Source organism: Hylaeus anthracinus, unplaced genomic scaffold (genome assembly GCF_026225885.1).
Source record: "Hylaeus anthracinus isolate JK02 unplaced genomic scaffold, UHH_iyHylAnth1.0_haploid 11982, whole genome shotgun sequence".
Classification (NCBI taxonomy): Eukaryota; Metazoa; Arthropoda; class Insecta; order Hymenoptera; family Colletidae; genus Hylaeus; species Hylaeus anthracinus.
Genome location: NW_026534330.1, coordinates 12,401,637 through 12,419,182, shown reverse-complemented (window position 1 = coordinate 12,419,182; position 17,546 = coordinate 12,401,637). Strand labels below are relative to the sequence as shown.

At 31.1% G+C, this 17,546-nt stretch overlaps 2 protein-coding genes and 1 long non-coding RNA gene across 7 annotated transcripts; 1 reads left to right on the top strand and 2 right to left on the bottom strand.

The window, feature by feature from the left end:
- Nucleotides 1–781: 781 nt before the first annotated feature.
- LOC128886384 (la-related protein Larp4B) lies at nt 782–13,727 on the bottom strand. 5 transcript variants are annotated; one of them, XR_008459802.1, is made up of 11 exons: nt 13,397–13,685; nt 11,431–11,797; nt 11,097–11,346; nt 10,832–10,972; nt 10,529–10,753; nt 10,188–10,333; nt 9,227–10,069; nt 5,096–5,297; nt 4,586–4,689; nt 4,180–4,464; nt 782–4,101 (listed from the first exon to the last, which is right to left on the bottom strand). XR_008459802.1 is itself a non-coding variant. In XM_054141218.1 (11 exons), the coding sequence occupies exons 2-10, from the start codon at nt 13,410–13,412 to the stop codon at nt 4,594–4,596; spliced, it is 2,286 nt and encodes a 761-aa protein (XP_053997193.1). In that variant the 5' UTR covers nt 13,413–13,553; nt 13,649–13,727; the 3' UTR covers nt 782–4,464; nt 4,586–4,593. The 5 variants fall into 5 exon arrangements, 4 of the variants coding, with proteins under 4 accessions (XP_053997193.1, XP_053997194.1, XP_053997196.1 ...); XM_054141218.1 differs by having other exon boundaries at nt 782–4,464; nt 13,397–13,553; nt 13,649–13,727; XM_054141219.1 differs by having other exon boundaries at nt 782–4,435; nt 13,397–13,686.
- On the top strand, nt 13,608–15,169 carry LOC128886455 (uncharacterized). Its single transcript, XR_008459836.1, has 3 exons — nt 13,608–13,746; nt 13,992–14,084; nt 14,153–15,169. It is a non-coding gene; the product is annotated as an uncharacterized LOC128886455 (long non-coding RNA).
- LOC128886441 (eukaryotic translation initiation factor eIF1) lies at nt 14,815–16,915 on the bottom strand. The gene is made up of 3 exons (XM_054141375.1): nt 16,748–16,915; nt 16,367–16,524; nt 14,815–15,614 (listed from the first exon to the last, which is right to left on the bottom strand). Exons 1-3 carry the CDS (start codon nt 16,773–16,775, stop codon nt 15,468–15,470), a joined length of 333 nt encoding a protein of 110 aa, XP_053997350.1. The 5' UTR covers nt 16,776–16,915; the 3' UTR covers nt 14,815–15,467.
- Nucleotides 16,916–17,546: the final 631 nt, after the last annotated feature.

The window sequence follows — 17,546 nt, the reverse complement described above, 5'->3', positions numbered from 1 at the left end:
GTTTAGTAATCGATGTTAATATCTAGAAATGGTGCACCATTATTTTATGTACAAAGTATATACTTTTATTACATAAAGATATCATAATGCAAGACAATGAAGGAAGACAGAAAGGTATGATTGTGTATCGTTATATACTATCGATGTCAAGTTTCGCAAAATGATATTAATTTTATAACTTTATCCTATAACTAATGTTAACAATGTGCAATACTCATTCCTTACAACCTGTTCATATTGAATTGTGCACCAAATCAAATATTTTGATAAAATTCAATCAAAGATTGACTAGAAAGTATGTAACTACTACTTGCTCGATTATAAAGTAACGTTGTTAGCGAGGTAATGTTTAACGTCTGTGAATCATTTGATTGATAAACGATATTAAATATATATAATTTAATTTGATTCATCGTAACGTACAAAGTCTATATCCAAATAATTTTTACATTTTTTTGCAGAACAAGATTTAAGAAATATCATAAATTTTAATTGAATTTGCATCTTGTGTAAAGATACTGTCAGTCTCTCATATTAAAGATATTGGCAGTTTCTTTATGCCCTGAATAAAATTACATGCAGAAATAGCTTTTGTCCCACATCTATACGGATTCATCAATTGCAACTATATTTACCAGAATACATCAGTTTTTCTCTATTTTATTCACAATGCTAGGCCATGTTCCATCTAACTTGTAACTATAGAGTTCCTAACAAACGAAAATGTAATCATATTAACATTAATGTGAGATTAAAAGTTGTAAAGTAAAAGCAAAACCAATAACAGTAATTAATGTTTAATTTTGAAATTTGTCACTTTACATAGTAATAAACAAACGTCGTAGATCATATTATAATACACAAGTTCTCATAGTAGTTAAAAAATCAGACTTTCTAGGCCTGCAGCCTATGAAACGGAGTACATTATACATTGTATTTCTGTTGGACTTCAATCTAATCACAGTTTATTCTGATGAATGAGTTAACGTAAGTTTATCAGCCACGGTTTTGTGACGGGATTATTAAAAAAGAACGGAATTCTAATATACCTTTTCCATACATTCCAATCACAATTTTATCCCAGTATGTCACCCTTACCCTGGACCATTGGAGCTACTTTTATACGAAATCATTACATACCTTAAGTTAAATACATTGCCAGTGCAAGTTACGCTACCTAAACTCTTCTTATGCATTTAAGGATTTTCATTTTATCTGATTCACTTTATAAAATAAACATTTCAAATATATTTGACTAATTACGGTTAACTACTATTTTTGACAAGACAAATGATTGTTAAGATCCAAGGTATTGGTGTGTCTGTTTCTTACTTTGTATCGTACAGGTATATAATATATACCAACAGTTTAACGTTTCTTACATTAAGTTCCATACATTTAATAAAGACAATGTATAGAGAGGAATCAACTTTCAAATTTTTTACATATAATTCGTAGCGGTAATTAAAACAAATATTCAAAGCATACACATAATTAGCTATACATAATTTATGGGATAACGCATAAAGTAAGACAAATCACTGTAATATTGTTTACATTTTCTAAAATTCTATAATCAAGAAATATTAATGCTTATCCAATTTTTTTTAATACATATGTATTTTTCGTATTTATAGGAATCTTTTTATCGGTAAATTCTCGTGAATTGGCATTACATATAAACTAAAAAATATGTTGAGAAATTACTGTACCGTTTGATTGTAAAATATTTCTTCATTTGACTACTCTTGTAATATTAAGAAGACACGTAGAATTAGAAGATGCAACCTTCTTTGGATAAAGATACCGTGTACATGACTTGTAATTTTTATGAAACGATTTCATTTTTCTGTATATGAGTGCAGAAGGCAAACTTTATCATTAATTAAGGTAATTAAAAATTGATATCCATGTATTGTTTATTGCTATGTTTACTGACGTAATGTTTAAAAAATACAAGAATGCAAATTTTAAAAGATTAATTACAGATTTTGATTGATTTTAACGTTTACTCGATCGAATAAGTAGTGTCTATTTGCGATTGTGCCTTGCGGATAAAATTATTTTCATTTCACCTATTGCATTGGTATGATTTATATTTTTAAATAGTATCATCGAAATATTTTTACTTTGCCGTAGATTCGTATAACTTTTTTTTTGAAAAACACAATTCAGAAAAAGAAGCCGATAAAAAAACGAGGATCTAGCTGATTTAAGATAAATATAAATCAATTGTATTTAGAGATATTAAATTGAACATTTCAAACGAGTGAATTTACCAATGAAAAGATATTTTTTTATGTGTGTATATTAAATATATCATACTTGTTTCTTGATGTAATCAACCGTGTTACACCATATTTTTAACGGTATCATCGAGATACAATTAATGTAAGTTGTGCTACAAGACTGAGACTAAAGCAAAGTGTTTACAGCACCACGATTTAAACTCAAATAATATCTTAATGCATTTACAGCTGATAATAAATTTTTCTGTAGTTCCAACATTGTGGCTAATCGTTTCAGATATAAAAAAATTAAAAGGCAGTATCATAAATGTAAAGTATAATTATACATGTTGGTAATTGTTTTATAGTTCAGGAGATTGGTTTTTTTTTAAATATCCATTATTTCAATTTCTGTACGCATATCAGTAACAAATATATCATATGCGTTTTTTACTATAATGTATAGGTACATGTAATTGTATAACATCTAAAGCCAAGCTCCTGTAATATACACAACATTTTGAGGCACTTAAATGTGTGCTCAAAGACCATACACTTCTGACAACTCTTATATTACTTGCCAAAGCATAATTCTAAATCGTATGTTATCTCATGTAACAGTAATATTAAAAAGAAAAGTCAGTGCCGTAAATAGGTGACTAAACATCATAACAATGTATACTTTTTTTTTATTTTTAAGTTGAACGCAAAACTAAAATCTATGTAAGTATGATTTCCAGAATATCAATAACAACACGTAGTTTATTACTATTTCTGATTCACTTGGAATATAAATTTTAAAGCTTCTAGTAGAGACTAGAATGTACTTGAGGCAACATGGAATGTTATATTTTCAGAGTATACTAATGTCCTAGTATAAATTTTTTCTGTTACATTGTTTTTCTGTATCGTGTGCATACTGTGTCTTAATAACTATCGATAATTTCAGGAACAAATATATCAAATTTATATGTTTGCCTTACAATGTAATGATTATAGTATGATTGTAATATAATTAATATTTTTTAAATACATTTTCTTTGTTTTAATGTTCTCCGTAAATTTAATAGAGAATATATATACTAATAATGAATTTCATCATTAAAAATATCAATTGTTGTATATGTATGAAATTCAATACAGAAAATATAACAAACCAACGTATATTAACTTCTGCTCGATGTTAAAAACGATATACCAATAAACTTAGAAGCGTTAAGATCCTATATTATACAAGTATTTTCATCTTGTATAATCAATGTTCTTAAAAAAACAACTGTAAAATAAAATGTTTCAATTGTTTCTGTTACTAATCAATAATAAGACAATACGTTAGCGAGATCCTTAAAATATATTTAACGTTTGTAATATGCATTTATAATCCTTATTTTCTCGCTGTTAATATTTAACGAAAATCAATACATATAATTGTGAGGCATAATAGCGAGGCCACAAGTAATTTATATCTCGCATGTAGCGCTTCTTTTTACTTTTCTATCATTTGATTGTTTACATTTCTCATAAAAACTAGAACAACTCAAATTAGGTAATATCTCCTTTGTACATTAATTAATAGTATTTTTATATTACTCATTATAATTGTCATCAATATTCTGGAAAGTATACAAAACTTGCCTATAAATAGTTTAAATGAAACATAGAAAATTATTAGAAAACAGAAATTGTTTTTTCATTTCAAATTAAGTATTCTTATCATATATCTGCTTTGGAAATTACATTATTTTAAAAAAATTTTTTTTTAATTGTAATTCTGTTTGAGAATAAGTTTCGTTGCACTCTGAACATTTATTAAGCTGTACGCACATAGCAAGGTTTGGCACAAAGATAAACATTTCCCAGTTACGGCCCTGTGCTATGAAAGGGGAGAGGAGAAAGGAATTAAAAGATTAATATCTTAGTTTAACATTTTTACAAGCTAACAAATATGTACCTCCAAAATCACAGAACCAAAGCAATAACAATACTCTTCTACATAATGTATTATCCTGCCAGCAAACGTATTTTTAAAATATGCGGCGAATTAGAGTTTCTTCAAATAATTTTTTATGATTCATAGTTAATCGATACCACATTTATTGTAGGCGAAGTCACTGTACAATGTAAAAAGTTTTCTTCATACCCACTATATCCAGTGTAGGATAAAAGCAGTGGTACATAATCCATACAATCCAGATGAAGAATAACAGCTAAATATTGAAATTCATTGCGGTAGTATCTGTAAAGTCGCTTATTTCACTACATTTTTAACTCTATATATTAAATAAGTTACTGTTTTTTTTTTTTTTTTTTTTTTTTTTTTTAAAGAAATAATACAACTATCAAAGACGTTTACTTACATATTGATTTACACATTTCCATCCCTTTCATCCGTCTTATGTTTTGTACAAGGTAGTTCGCGACAGTGTTGTGCTACTTGGGCATAGCTCGGCCTCGTAAGATCCTAGTATAAAAAAGAGTGAATATTATTTGTTAAAGTCCAGTTCTTGGTTGCAAAAGATACGATACAAACATATGCCATTGTAAGTTAACAAAGTTGGAAATTTGAGTTACATTTATATTTGCATTATTTATACTGTAAACATTATTTGCAAAATGAAATAAAAATTTAATTATACTAAATAGAAGTACACGATATTTTTTTAATTCATTTGGTTACAAGATTTTCGTCAATGTTTATTTTTATGATAAATGTATAACTAAAATAAGCAATTACTGTATTAAGAGAAAAACCAGGTCAATTTTGTTATAGTTTTATAAACGTATACTAAACGTGTACATTGCACTGTTAACTTTTTTAGGAAAAATAAAACTACAAAACTGTTACTTTAAAAAAATGATATACTTACTAGGGGGAAGGTTGAAGTCACTCCTGCTTGTGACTGGGAATTTTGCGAGGCAGTAGGGACATTACATTCGCACCTAATCACTTGTTCAGAATCTTCCACTGCGTGTGCATTTGAAACAGCCTCATCCACTCCATTCACCATGTTCGTATCGTCAGTCTTTACAGATCTGTCAGCGGTGCATTTCAATAATAAAGGACTAAACCTGAACGTGCATAAGTATAATAGACATATATTCAATATATCTTAATTAATTACGACTGTGCACCTTAAAATATCATGCACAAATATAAAACAGTCACTATTGTGTATAATTCCATTCAAAAAACGCTACATTAGGGAATGGGTCTTGCAAGATTGCAACAGTTATTTAACAAACCAGTATACACATCATTTATTTACTTCCACTGACAATGAATCTATAGTCATCCATTAATAATGAACCATGCTTTTTATTATACTCGTGTGCCAAAAATTACAGCTTAATTTTATATTAAAAATTAAGAATTTAATTGAAATGCCTTTAAGAGTAACTTGAAAATGAACAATTAATAATTGTAATATAATATAACATAACGTAACGTAACGTAATATTATAATAGTAAGTAATAATAATAATTGTAATAATAATAATAGTAGTAGTAGTAGTAGTAGTAGTAGTAGTAGTAGTAGTAGTAGTAGTAGTAGTAGTAGTAGTTGTTGTTGTTGTAGCAGTAGTAGTAGTAGCAGTAGTAGTAGTAGCAGTAGTAGTAGTAGTAGTAGTAGTAGTAGTAGTAGTAGTAGTAGTAGTAGTAGTAGCAGTAGTAGCAGCAGTAGCAGTAGTAGCAGCAGTAGCAGTAGTAGTAGTAGTAGTAGTAGTAGTAGTAGTAGTAGTAGTAGTAGTAGTAGTAGTAGTGGTGGTGGTAGTAGTAGTAGTAGTAGTAGTAGTAGTAGTAGTAATAATAATAATAATAATAGTAATAGCAATAGTAATTATGATAGCGACAATGATGATACTTATAGTGATGAGGGTAATAATAATGCGGATGATTTTATGACTAAAATGATGGCAAAAACCACAAGAATGATGATGAAAATAATAATAATAAATAAAGAAATAATATCAATATCATTAACAGTATAGCAATAGTAGTAGAAGCATGGTAGTAGGAGTAGCGGCAATAACAGAATTTTTAATAACAACAATAATAATGTTAGTAGCAGCAACATTAGTAGCAATAATGATAACGATAGAAATGATGATGATGATGGTAGAGATAGCATTAGTAACATAGAATTAGTAATAGTAGGAATAATCACACCACGAATAACAGTAATAACAGCAAAACCAGCAATAATAATAATGATGACAATGTGGTAACAGTAAAATTATAATGTTAGCAATGAATGATGATCATGATAATAAGTGTAGCGACACGAGATGATAAGGACAAAAGTGGTAAGACCAATGATAATGGAACCAACAACCAGGTTGGTCTTTGTAAAACTGACATTAATGATAATAATCATAGTTTTAACAGTGATAGAGATATTACGATGATATTAATTATGTTAGTAGTATTAGTATCAATAATAGTAATAATAGTATTAATAATTATGAGAATGACAATAATGACGAATGATAATGACGATGACAGTAAAATAATAATAAAATAATAATAATAATAAAATCATATATTAAAGAACCCTGAATAATAGATTAGTCCATATGGATTGTTCATCTGCCACAGTAATATAGGCAAGAGATATTATAAATTGTGCTACCACAGAGTACTTGCATACATTCTTGCATACATACGCATTGCAACACTTTGTGATATTTAAAATTAATCACCATAAAAGAATGGTAAAGCTTCTGACTACCTAGTATCAAATGAATACCTCGATTTTGAGCATTTTACGCTTTAAAGTTAAAATTTGCTCTATTCACCGAGTGGAGCACCAGCTCTTATTTGAAAATCTGTTCTTTTATGAAAGAACTGTATTAGCGAGGCATTCCAAACAACGTTAGACAACTTGTCATTCGATGGAAAAGAAGATATATCAATGAATAGATATAAATGGCAAATTGGAACAACTGAGCACGTCTACAAAATTAACCACCATGAATAATAAAATAATGGTAGATTTAGGAAAGTTACACCTACTGCTTACTGCACTATATATGAATATAATGTGATTAAGAAAGGGAAAGTTTAACAATAACAGGATACTCAGAAATTTCAACATAATTTATATTAATCATTTTCGAAACAATATAAAACGCAACTGTTTGTAATAGACATATAAAAATAATTCGTAAAATATTGGCGAGACTAAAATAAAAATATTTCAATATACTCTTGGTATTATTTATTAAGAAATAATAAATCGTCTACTACTATTAACACAACGAGGATCTTCGAAAAAACAGAAGGTATATTTCAATATTCATTATTCTTCGTCATTTCATCGGAATAATTAATTTACTACTTTTATTTATCCCATTTATGAATTAGTAAATAAGCATGAATTTAAACAACATTACTGTAACACCATACTAAATTGAATGTAATATGTATTAAATCTAATACGCTACCATGAATATCTTTCCCTTTCCTTCTTATAGATGATATGAAAATACAGGTGGACAATATAATTTTCACTAATACACATCCACCATACAGAGCATAGCAGCATATAATGCAGCCAACACTATCAAACATAGCTTAGCATTCTTTTTCAGGCTCTATACGACTTCCTGTACATATGTTTATTTTGTGTGTGTGTGTGCGCGTGTTTATAATCATGTAATATATATTCTGTGTGTATATCTATACATATATACATAGTATATGCAATATGTCATTAAAAGCAATGAAAGAGTTTTTAACAATAATTTATGATAAGCAATACTTTATAAATGTAATTAAAGAACTATTTTCTTTTACAATAAGAATAAAATATATAATCTTTTACATAGTGCACGTACACAGAACATATATGTATATATACAAATATATGTACATACATGTGTGTGTAAATGCATATACAGAGTGCCTTAATTTCATCTTTCCAGGCCGTTATCTCCGAAAATGATCATTTAAAAGAATGTTTCAGGTCAAACTTATTTTGTTTCGGAGCACACATGTCTTAATCAACATATTTTAATTTCACTTAAAATCGCTACCAAGATTTGAAGGTGATATCATATTTATTAGAATTTGACCTTGAATGACCTTAACAATATGGGTGTTATATTTGCTGTGTAGTGTCTAAAGACACCTGAAATCAGAGATGAACAAGATTTTTATTTATTTATTTATCATCGTATTAACGTCGCGAAGAGATCGTTAATTTTATATTTATTATATATTATTTCAATAAAATATTGTCCATCTCTGCCTAGAAACAAGTTATATTGACCAAAACATGTTCTCCTTAAGATAAACTACATAATAAAAATAAATATATACATATGCAAATAAAAATAATACCTCACAACAACCAGTACACAACACGAGGTTATTTTATTTATTTGTGTGGCTTTTCATTTCATTTAATTCTTAGACGACCGCGCAGAGTCCACACGGGACATTAACTTCAATATATCGTTAATAACTCATTAACTTAGTTAAATTAATGTCTGTCATTTTAATCCTCTCTATTATCCTCTTTAATCCTATACCATGGGTACACGTTTCTGCACTTTACATATTTAACACATTGTAACCCGGCTAGACCAAGCAAAATTGTGTTATATCTTCGTTATAAATTAAGTAGACATGTATGTGTTTGTTACTTATGTATGAAGTATATTTTTTTTCTGTTTGAAATATTATTTTTTCTAATAAATATTGATTAATCCGCCACCTAAATAATAAACACATTAATATTCACATTTACTAAAAACTCTTAGCGTATGAATTTGTTCGTTGAAGTGTTATAGAGCTTATCGCGTACATTACGTACAAACAAAATCGTATGATCATCTAAGGGTTCGCTCTAAAATATTTTTTTAAACAACTACTAGACTCGGTGATAACGACGTGGAAAGATTAAAATTGGACATCCTGCATACGTTTTGTGTTCTGTGTATGTGTGTATATATGTATGTAGCGCGAACGCGCCCGTATAAGAAGAAAGCACACTCACTTATCAGGAGATGACGGGGGAGTGAGAGTGATGGTGCTGAGAGCGATGTCTGTGGAGTCATTGTTGCTAGCAGAAGCATTAGAGCTGGTATTTGTAGATGTAACGGGAGTGGTCGACGTACTGCCAGAACCAGTCGGTGCCTCTAGCGAACCAGTATGACCACCAGCACTTGACCCTGGGCTCGCAGACCTACTGCTGTTACTTGTCGGTTGTTGATGATATTGTTGCGAAGTTCCTGCAGGTTCTTTCTCTTTAACGCTTTTCAATTTCGCAGTACCTTTAACTACGTCTGAAAGCCTATTCTGCGATTGCGTACAATCAGTACCAACAGTTTCTACCAAAGCATTATGGGATTTTGCAAGATCAGCATCTAGGCCAGGAAGAGGAGGAAAAGCAGAAGCTTCCAAATCGAATTGTGCCCCTCGGTTACATTGTGTGTTATTATTACTGGCCGGGGTAGATTCTCTGACCGATGGTAAGGGGCTACTATTAGCCTTGGATAAGGATTCTTGGTCTTTGGTCCTACGATGCATACGATGACGCGGGAATTGAACTCCAGAGTCCAGAGTTTGAGCATCGTTTTCCTGCGATCCCTTGGAGTGGCTGCTATTATACTGAGCCTCTCCTGTCACTATAGTTGTATGCGAGGAATGGAACTTTGTGCCGGTCTGGTAGGAAGAAGTTGGCTTCACTGTAGCCAAGCTCGAAGTAAAGGTAGGAACTGATGCTCCTAAGGGTAATGGTGCTCCACTTATAGGTGGATGCGAGGTCCGCCTCATTGGCACCATATTTCCTCCGCCATCCATCAATGTTGGTCTTTCAGGCCCGTTTCTTTGTTTATTTCTATACCGTACATACATGGAGACACATAAATAGACACGAATATGACAGAGCGAGAAGCATAACTCAACCAGTGACAGCATGTTTCGTGAAAATGATTATTTAATGTATAGAATAATACCTGTTTCGAGGATTATATCTTGTATTGTGTGGCTTAAACGTATTATGTGGCGTAATACCATTCATAGTAAAAACACCAGCCATATCGAAATAAGCAGGACTTGCCGGTCCCCATGGCATAATTCCAGCATGATAAAATGGTTGATGCTACAAAAAGTACATAACACTCTGTTATATATTTATTAAAACGACGACAAAAAGCGGCAATCGCGCTAAAAAAAGATAATATTTAAATACTCAATGTACTATGTATTAAAAAAAAAATACATTAAACATGTAAATGGTTTCTCAAAAATAACAAATCTGTCTCGAAATAGATAGAATATAACTTTGTTTACTTACGTATACGTGAACTTGATTGGCATATGGCGGCATCGTGGTTTGTGGCATTGTAGTCCCATTGGTATAGATGAAGCGTTGCTGACCAGATGTATAGCTATTTGGATCATAGACTGGTGGTGGTGGTGGAGTTCTATAACCATTTTTAATACCACCCACCCCAGCAACTGCTGGTATCGGTAGCCTATTCATTGGTTTAGCTTTGATTCTCGCCATTATTGGCTTTCCCTAAATTGCAAACGATAATATATTAACGTTAAGTTAATAACAATGAAGCAGCGTTATGTATTTTTAGTATCATGTTACCTGAAACTCCCGAACCTCTTCACGTAAAAACCTATAGGCCTTCTGAGCATCTTCATCAGATTCAAATGTTACATACCAAGAACTATTATGGGCAAATTCACACGAAATAAACCTTGGACACCCTTCTCCAGAGAATAAATTCTGCGATCAGAAATAAAATTTTGTTATTTTTAAATGAAAAGAAAAAAATATTCATAAAATATAGAGAAAAATACATCGTAATAATAGGTGATCACAATCAAAATAAAATGAAACATTTTCTCACCTTCACATCTTCTAAAGGAGTGCTATCTGGTATTTCACGGAGTATTACAATACATCGCTTATGATTAGGTCTTACTTTTTGTCCTTCTTCGTCAACTTGTACATTGGGAGATTCCCTTAAAACCTCTGTTATAAGTTTTATATCCTTTGTTAATTTCTTCACTTGATTAAAATTCGCTACTGTCCATATTGGTACATATTGGTCATTATCCATTTGCGATAATAAATATGTATCGTTAGCTAAATTTTCTCTAAAAGAAAAGAACATGGTAAAATACAAACCTCTGGATTGAAATGAACATAGTAAATAAAAACAGTAATTACAGTAAAATTACCTGGAGAAATAATATTCAAGTTGCGAAGAGAGCATCTGTTTTAGTTGTTCCAAAGGTATACCAGGAGAAGATAAATCAGCCATTGAGGCAGGTGGATTTGGCACATCACCTAAAGCAGCAACATCCACTGGACCATAACCTGCTGCACCTCCTATACCTATAGCATGTTGCGGCGAAGGCTCTAGGTTACCAACACCTGCCTCTAATATTAATTCATTTCCACTTGGAGCACCGTTCATGACGTTATATTCCAAATTGGATGGAGTGTTTCCAATTGCACCCCCAACTGAACCCAAAGGTTCAGGGGTGGCTGGATAAACCGCCCCTGGTTGGAGCTTCCCAATGTCCCCATTCATGTACACGTACCCTATGAAAAATACAAAATGTTATCTTATAAAGACACATAATGTTGCATATGTATTATACTTACATGTTAAAAGATGTAATGTATGAACAATATACTGCAGTCAAATAAGTACTATGTTTTATTCATAGATGAACATTCATTACATGAATGTTTTTAATCACATATGATTACTTATATAAAAAATGAACTAGTATAAATATTAATTAATTTCACCTCAATTAATATATTCGACAAAGACTGTACAAGGTTGAAAATGTTTATATAATTTTTCATTTTGTCAGTGAATAAAACATTGTTTGTTTGATTACATTACATTGATTTAATTAGAAGAAGTTCAAGCATCAAATATCTATGTAATATGTGTATTTATAAGTTACCAATGTTAATACACATATAATTATTAAGATTAACACATTTAACAATATTTAATGTAACGCATAAGAAACCAGAATATATCCTCAATTATATGCATACTCTTATATTATTAATTAGACAATAGAACAATTACTCTAATCGAATAATAGTTTTTAATCAATCATAGATACTTTGAATGAACAATCAAACGAATTGATAATTTTGATAATTGACCTCTTGCCCTTTCTTGTATATATAAACAAAACACTGTTTATTTACATTGTTAAATATATGTATATATATGTATGTATTGTGGACAAAACGTGATTTTACTTAAATGCATGAATTTTCAAATGTAATTAAAAATGTTGTGTATAAGCCATGAATTTGTAAGATTGAGAATATGAATCTTAAGATGCAAACTTTTATCATTAAGAAATTTTTAAAAACTATGATTAACAGTATGCAATACAACATACCAGTCTGATGTAATACAGTGCAGTACCTATACAACTAGCGTACACACACATCAGTGCTTACGTACATGTACGTAATTGATATGTAAGTGTTGTCGCACGTACGATGCGCGCGCGCGTTCATGTTCAATAGCACATAGTTGTATTCACACAATGTGTATAAGTTACGTACGTGTGTATGCGCGCGCGCGAACAGACGGGGGTGTGTGTACGTGCTCAAATGCATATATGTACGCGTATTCAAATTATACAGATTTACCTAAATAATATCTTTACAAACTATAAAGGAACAACGAACGCGAAAATAGAAAAGATCGAAATTTTAAATGTCCTCGTGAAACGATAGGTTTTTCTTTTTTTTTTTTTTAATTGATCACCGTTGGAACCGAAACGTGGTACACGTAATTCGTAAGGAAAGTTCGAAAATTGTAACGAGAGAAGAATGAAATGTTCCATTGACTGTGATTAAAGTCAAAACGTGAATGTTGATCGTACAAACCGTGCCACATGCTAAGATTTGCTCTCGTTCAGAATCAATGTGCAATCGTCAAGCATTCACACTTAAACGTCACATTGTATCCTTCTGATATAGTTCTTTGGGAAAGGTTACGGCATGAAAAGTAAAAATTTTGAAAAGGCAAGATATGCAATATGTTGGATGCGATTAGCCAAATATAGAGCGAGACGTTGGCCGGGCCAACACGTTCACGCACGCAGATATGGTGACAACCACTTGGACAGTACACTTATGCGTATCGTATATCGTTACCGAAATCACCATTCATCCCGAAACAATCCCGGATTCCATGTGCCTTTATCAATAGGTGTTCTCGGCAGCTTCGTTTACTGGCTCGTTCTTCGGGTGTAAGTACCGTGAGCGCACACGGTTGTGCGCAAAAAACGCAACCTTATTCCTCGTTCTCAAGCTATGAATAGTTAGCCATAAGCATCTGCCCTCAATCCTCTACATCATTTGGATCAATGTGATTCGCGCCGTTTTAGAATTTTATAAAATTCTTACCGAGAAGATGAATCAACTCAACACAATTTCTCAAGGAAACTACAAAATGGCCGACACAGAAAGGCACATGCCGTAGCTCAGTGCATTGTGGGTCGTAGGTATGTAGCCCGACGGTAGTGAGATCTAGCGGTTGAACCGTCACGATCCGTGTCCGCTAAATTTAAACGCCTACAAAGTTTGAAAATGATCGTTTAAACTTTAAACGAATTAACGTAATAAAAAAAATAACAACGTAGTTGTAAGATTTTCCCTGTGTTAGTTTAGGGAAACACCTGATTCCTTTACTTACAAAAAGCACGAAAGAAAAATAATGAGAGTTCGTTTTCGTTTTTCTCTGTTTCAGAATTCATTAATATAATAAACAGAAATACAAGAAATTGAAAAGTCTTAGAGAAGAATGAGATTAAGAAACAAAAGACTGTACAGAATCTTCTAGGTCAATATCTCCTCATATCTTCGTTAGATTTTTTAAAAAATTGATGATTAATGATATCAATGTTTCAGATAGCATATCGAACGTTATGATTCTTTGATAAATCACTCTTGAAAGGCTGAAGTATAATACAAACATGTACATAAATGTGTATATACAGAATTTCGTAACCTTTTTTCGTTGTAAATTCAAAGCACCTTGAACGTTAAAAATTGCAAAAAACGAGGAGGGTCAAATTTGTACTAATAATAATATTCCCACTGTATAACATCTAATAATAATAAAAAAAGAGTAAAATATAATGTTATATTACAGTTACATCTCGTTAAACGATACCGATCGTCTTTTTTGTCGATCACTATTTGTAAGGTGAAAATATTAAGCTGAATCTAACCTGCGTACGTGTTCACGTGTATGTAAAAAATGTATCGACTTGCGTGTAAACGTTGCAACAACCGGAACTTACATATTTTTATTGTTAGAGGAATAATTTATTTATTAAAATTACCTTATGTATTACGAATTACATAGTACAATTGAAATTATTAAACAAATATCAAGTTTACAAACGTTACAGTAAATGTTTCATTGTATATAAATATTAATAACATATTCGTTATTTCTCAATAAGTCTTGTAAATGTTTGTTATTGAAATTCTCAATAACTACTTATTTCTATTTTATTACTATAATTAAATTAGTAAAAGATAGGAAGTAAGATTCAAAGTCGAAAAACTGGTGAATTACCATTTATTTATTTAGAACAGCCACATTTTTATTGGAAACAATTGATCTAATGTTGTCAATACTGCATTAAAAAGGAAAAAATTGGCAATTCTCCCTAAAAAATATTCATTACAATAAAAGATCATCCTTTCAATAAATAATACAATCAATGCGGAATCAAAGGCACAAAACTTGCAAGTTGATAATATAAAATCAGGTCTGTTACCTTAGTGTATAAAGAAAACAAAGCATTCAGCATTACACACAATAAGCCAATATGCAGCCTAAAACAATTGTTTTTAATCTCTCTCTGAATACGTCTATAGCGCCGAGATACATACTACCTAATTCCAAAAAGAAAAGCCATCCGTTGCTATTTGTATCTATCCCTTGTATATGTATTTTCTCAAGTTACTAATTAATTATCGCTACTACTTTAAATGTGATGAGTTTAGTGGATTATCTAACATAAAAATGTCTGATTAGAATATTGTGCCTATATCTTTACTGTTATATATTTTTTATTGAAATATATATGTGTATATAATAGGATATCTCACGAAATATCAACAAGTATTAGTGACTGATACAGATAATTTAAGATGATAAGGTGTTGATGAAGGTGGTGTGTTCTTAGATAGTGGCATGGGTGTTTGCTGGTTAAAAACCATGGACTTTGAGTTGGTCAGGTTTAGCCAGACCTGACTTTGTTAGCCACTGGCATATATTTTCTCGTTGGTCCCCCTGCAGCTGCAACACCTCCCCGTACTCCGGGTGCTCAATTACTGTCCCATTGCACGCAAACTCCTATAAAGAGAAATTTTATTTTTTGCCTTTATAAATTTACTCTCGCCTTTGTATTACTTTGCTCTATCTCATGATTATTTAAATAAAAACGGGAAATGTTGGGATTATTCATTTTAAGTTTCTGGCACCAAATATATAAAATAGGGACACATGCATGGATTGTCTAAATGAAGTTGCCTCTTGAGATATCCACATGACATGTCTCTACCACACTTTGAAAACATAATTATGTTGTGCTAAAAGACTTTTCTAAAAGTCACTTTTAGAAGTTTATTTAATCGAGAATCAAATTTGTTAAACATTAACACCAATTATATATACACACTACTATATAATAAATAAATGTAAATAATAAAATTATGTTTGTCTTTGATTGTAATGTTTCAAACACAAATATTTTCTATTCTATGGAAAATAAAAATAAAATTATATTAAATATGTATTCAAAACTTAATATACAATACATATAAAAGGAAGACCGTGTTAATAGTTTTAATATGTCAAATATATCAATGTTTCCTGTCTAATTAATAATTAAAAAAACTGAACAAAATACTCAATAAGAAATTCTACTCTAAAAATTCCATATAAATCGAAAATATAAGCAGGAATACTTTTGCAAAATCGTGTGCAATTATATTTCTACACTGAACAGTTGTTTGCATCGTTTCTATTTTTAGCACAGTGTCTGACACTGACAAAAGATTTACACATCGAAATACGAATCGGAACACTCGTGATTTTTTTATTACCTTTTTACATGCTCTCACTATTTTCTTCAAGTCATATTCAGATGAGAGTCCTTGCACCGTTGTCAAGGTCTTACGACCATTTCGTTGCTGGATCCTTATATGCACGAGACCGTCTTGGACATCATCATCTGAACCCTTGATTGCATCTGCAAAGGGGTCTGGCCAAAGCAAACGATACGCATCGCATTAAAATCGATGGAATTTTCGTTTCGAACGATAAGTTTCTTCCAAAAATACACCACTTTCGAGAGAGAAATGCGAAAACGACACATAACGATAATTGATTGCGTACTATGGTGCAAGGAAAAGACGCCATCGCCATTTTGATAAAACTATCTTCTAGAATACGATCAGCTACGAAATAGAAAATATAATGCTTACCGAATGTGTTGAGATTCTGGATGGACATACGACAAACAAAATATATCCCCGGGAGATATAGAATTGCAAAGTGCAAGTGCAGTTGAGAAAATGTACGGATGACGTAGGATAACAGAAGCACCAAGCAAGAATACGGCTAAACCCAAAAAACCTTGTACAGAGGTCAAACTCAACCGGAAGTAAAAGTTGCATTTGTCATGAACAGTGGGTGGGGTTGCGCATGCGTTCTTTGAATGAGATAAGCTTCGTTTACATGACAGAAATGCCTTTTTATTTCATTGGTAGAAGGTGCACGCCTATTTTAACAGGTATGCAGAGTTTCTTGAACGTAGGTTTCATAATTTTGTATAAATAATATTAATATGAATGGTCACAATAGCATATAAAATAATGTGTACTAAATCTATTAGTATAGGTCAGTGGCATCATCTAACGGTGACAGTGGAAACTATCTTCACTACAAACTTGAGTGTTTCGCCACCAACGACGCCACTGATAATAAAACCAGTATTAATAAAATATTCTTAAAGATGATAAATTTGACATAATCACACATTCGTTAACCATTTTATTATTTCGTACATTTAGTATTTAATTTTACTTTAAGTTAATTATACGGAAAATGAGATATTGGGATACATACCTTCGAAAAATTAACTCGTCCTGTTCACCGCTAGGTGGTGATACCATTTTCGCCTTAAATCGAGCGAGATCGAAATTATTCCCTTCATCAGCTGTTTAGATAATTATTGTTACTTTAAATAACTCTTCATAAAAAGTGATAAATATGACATATTAA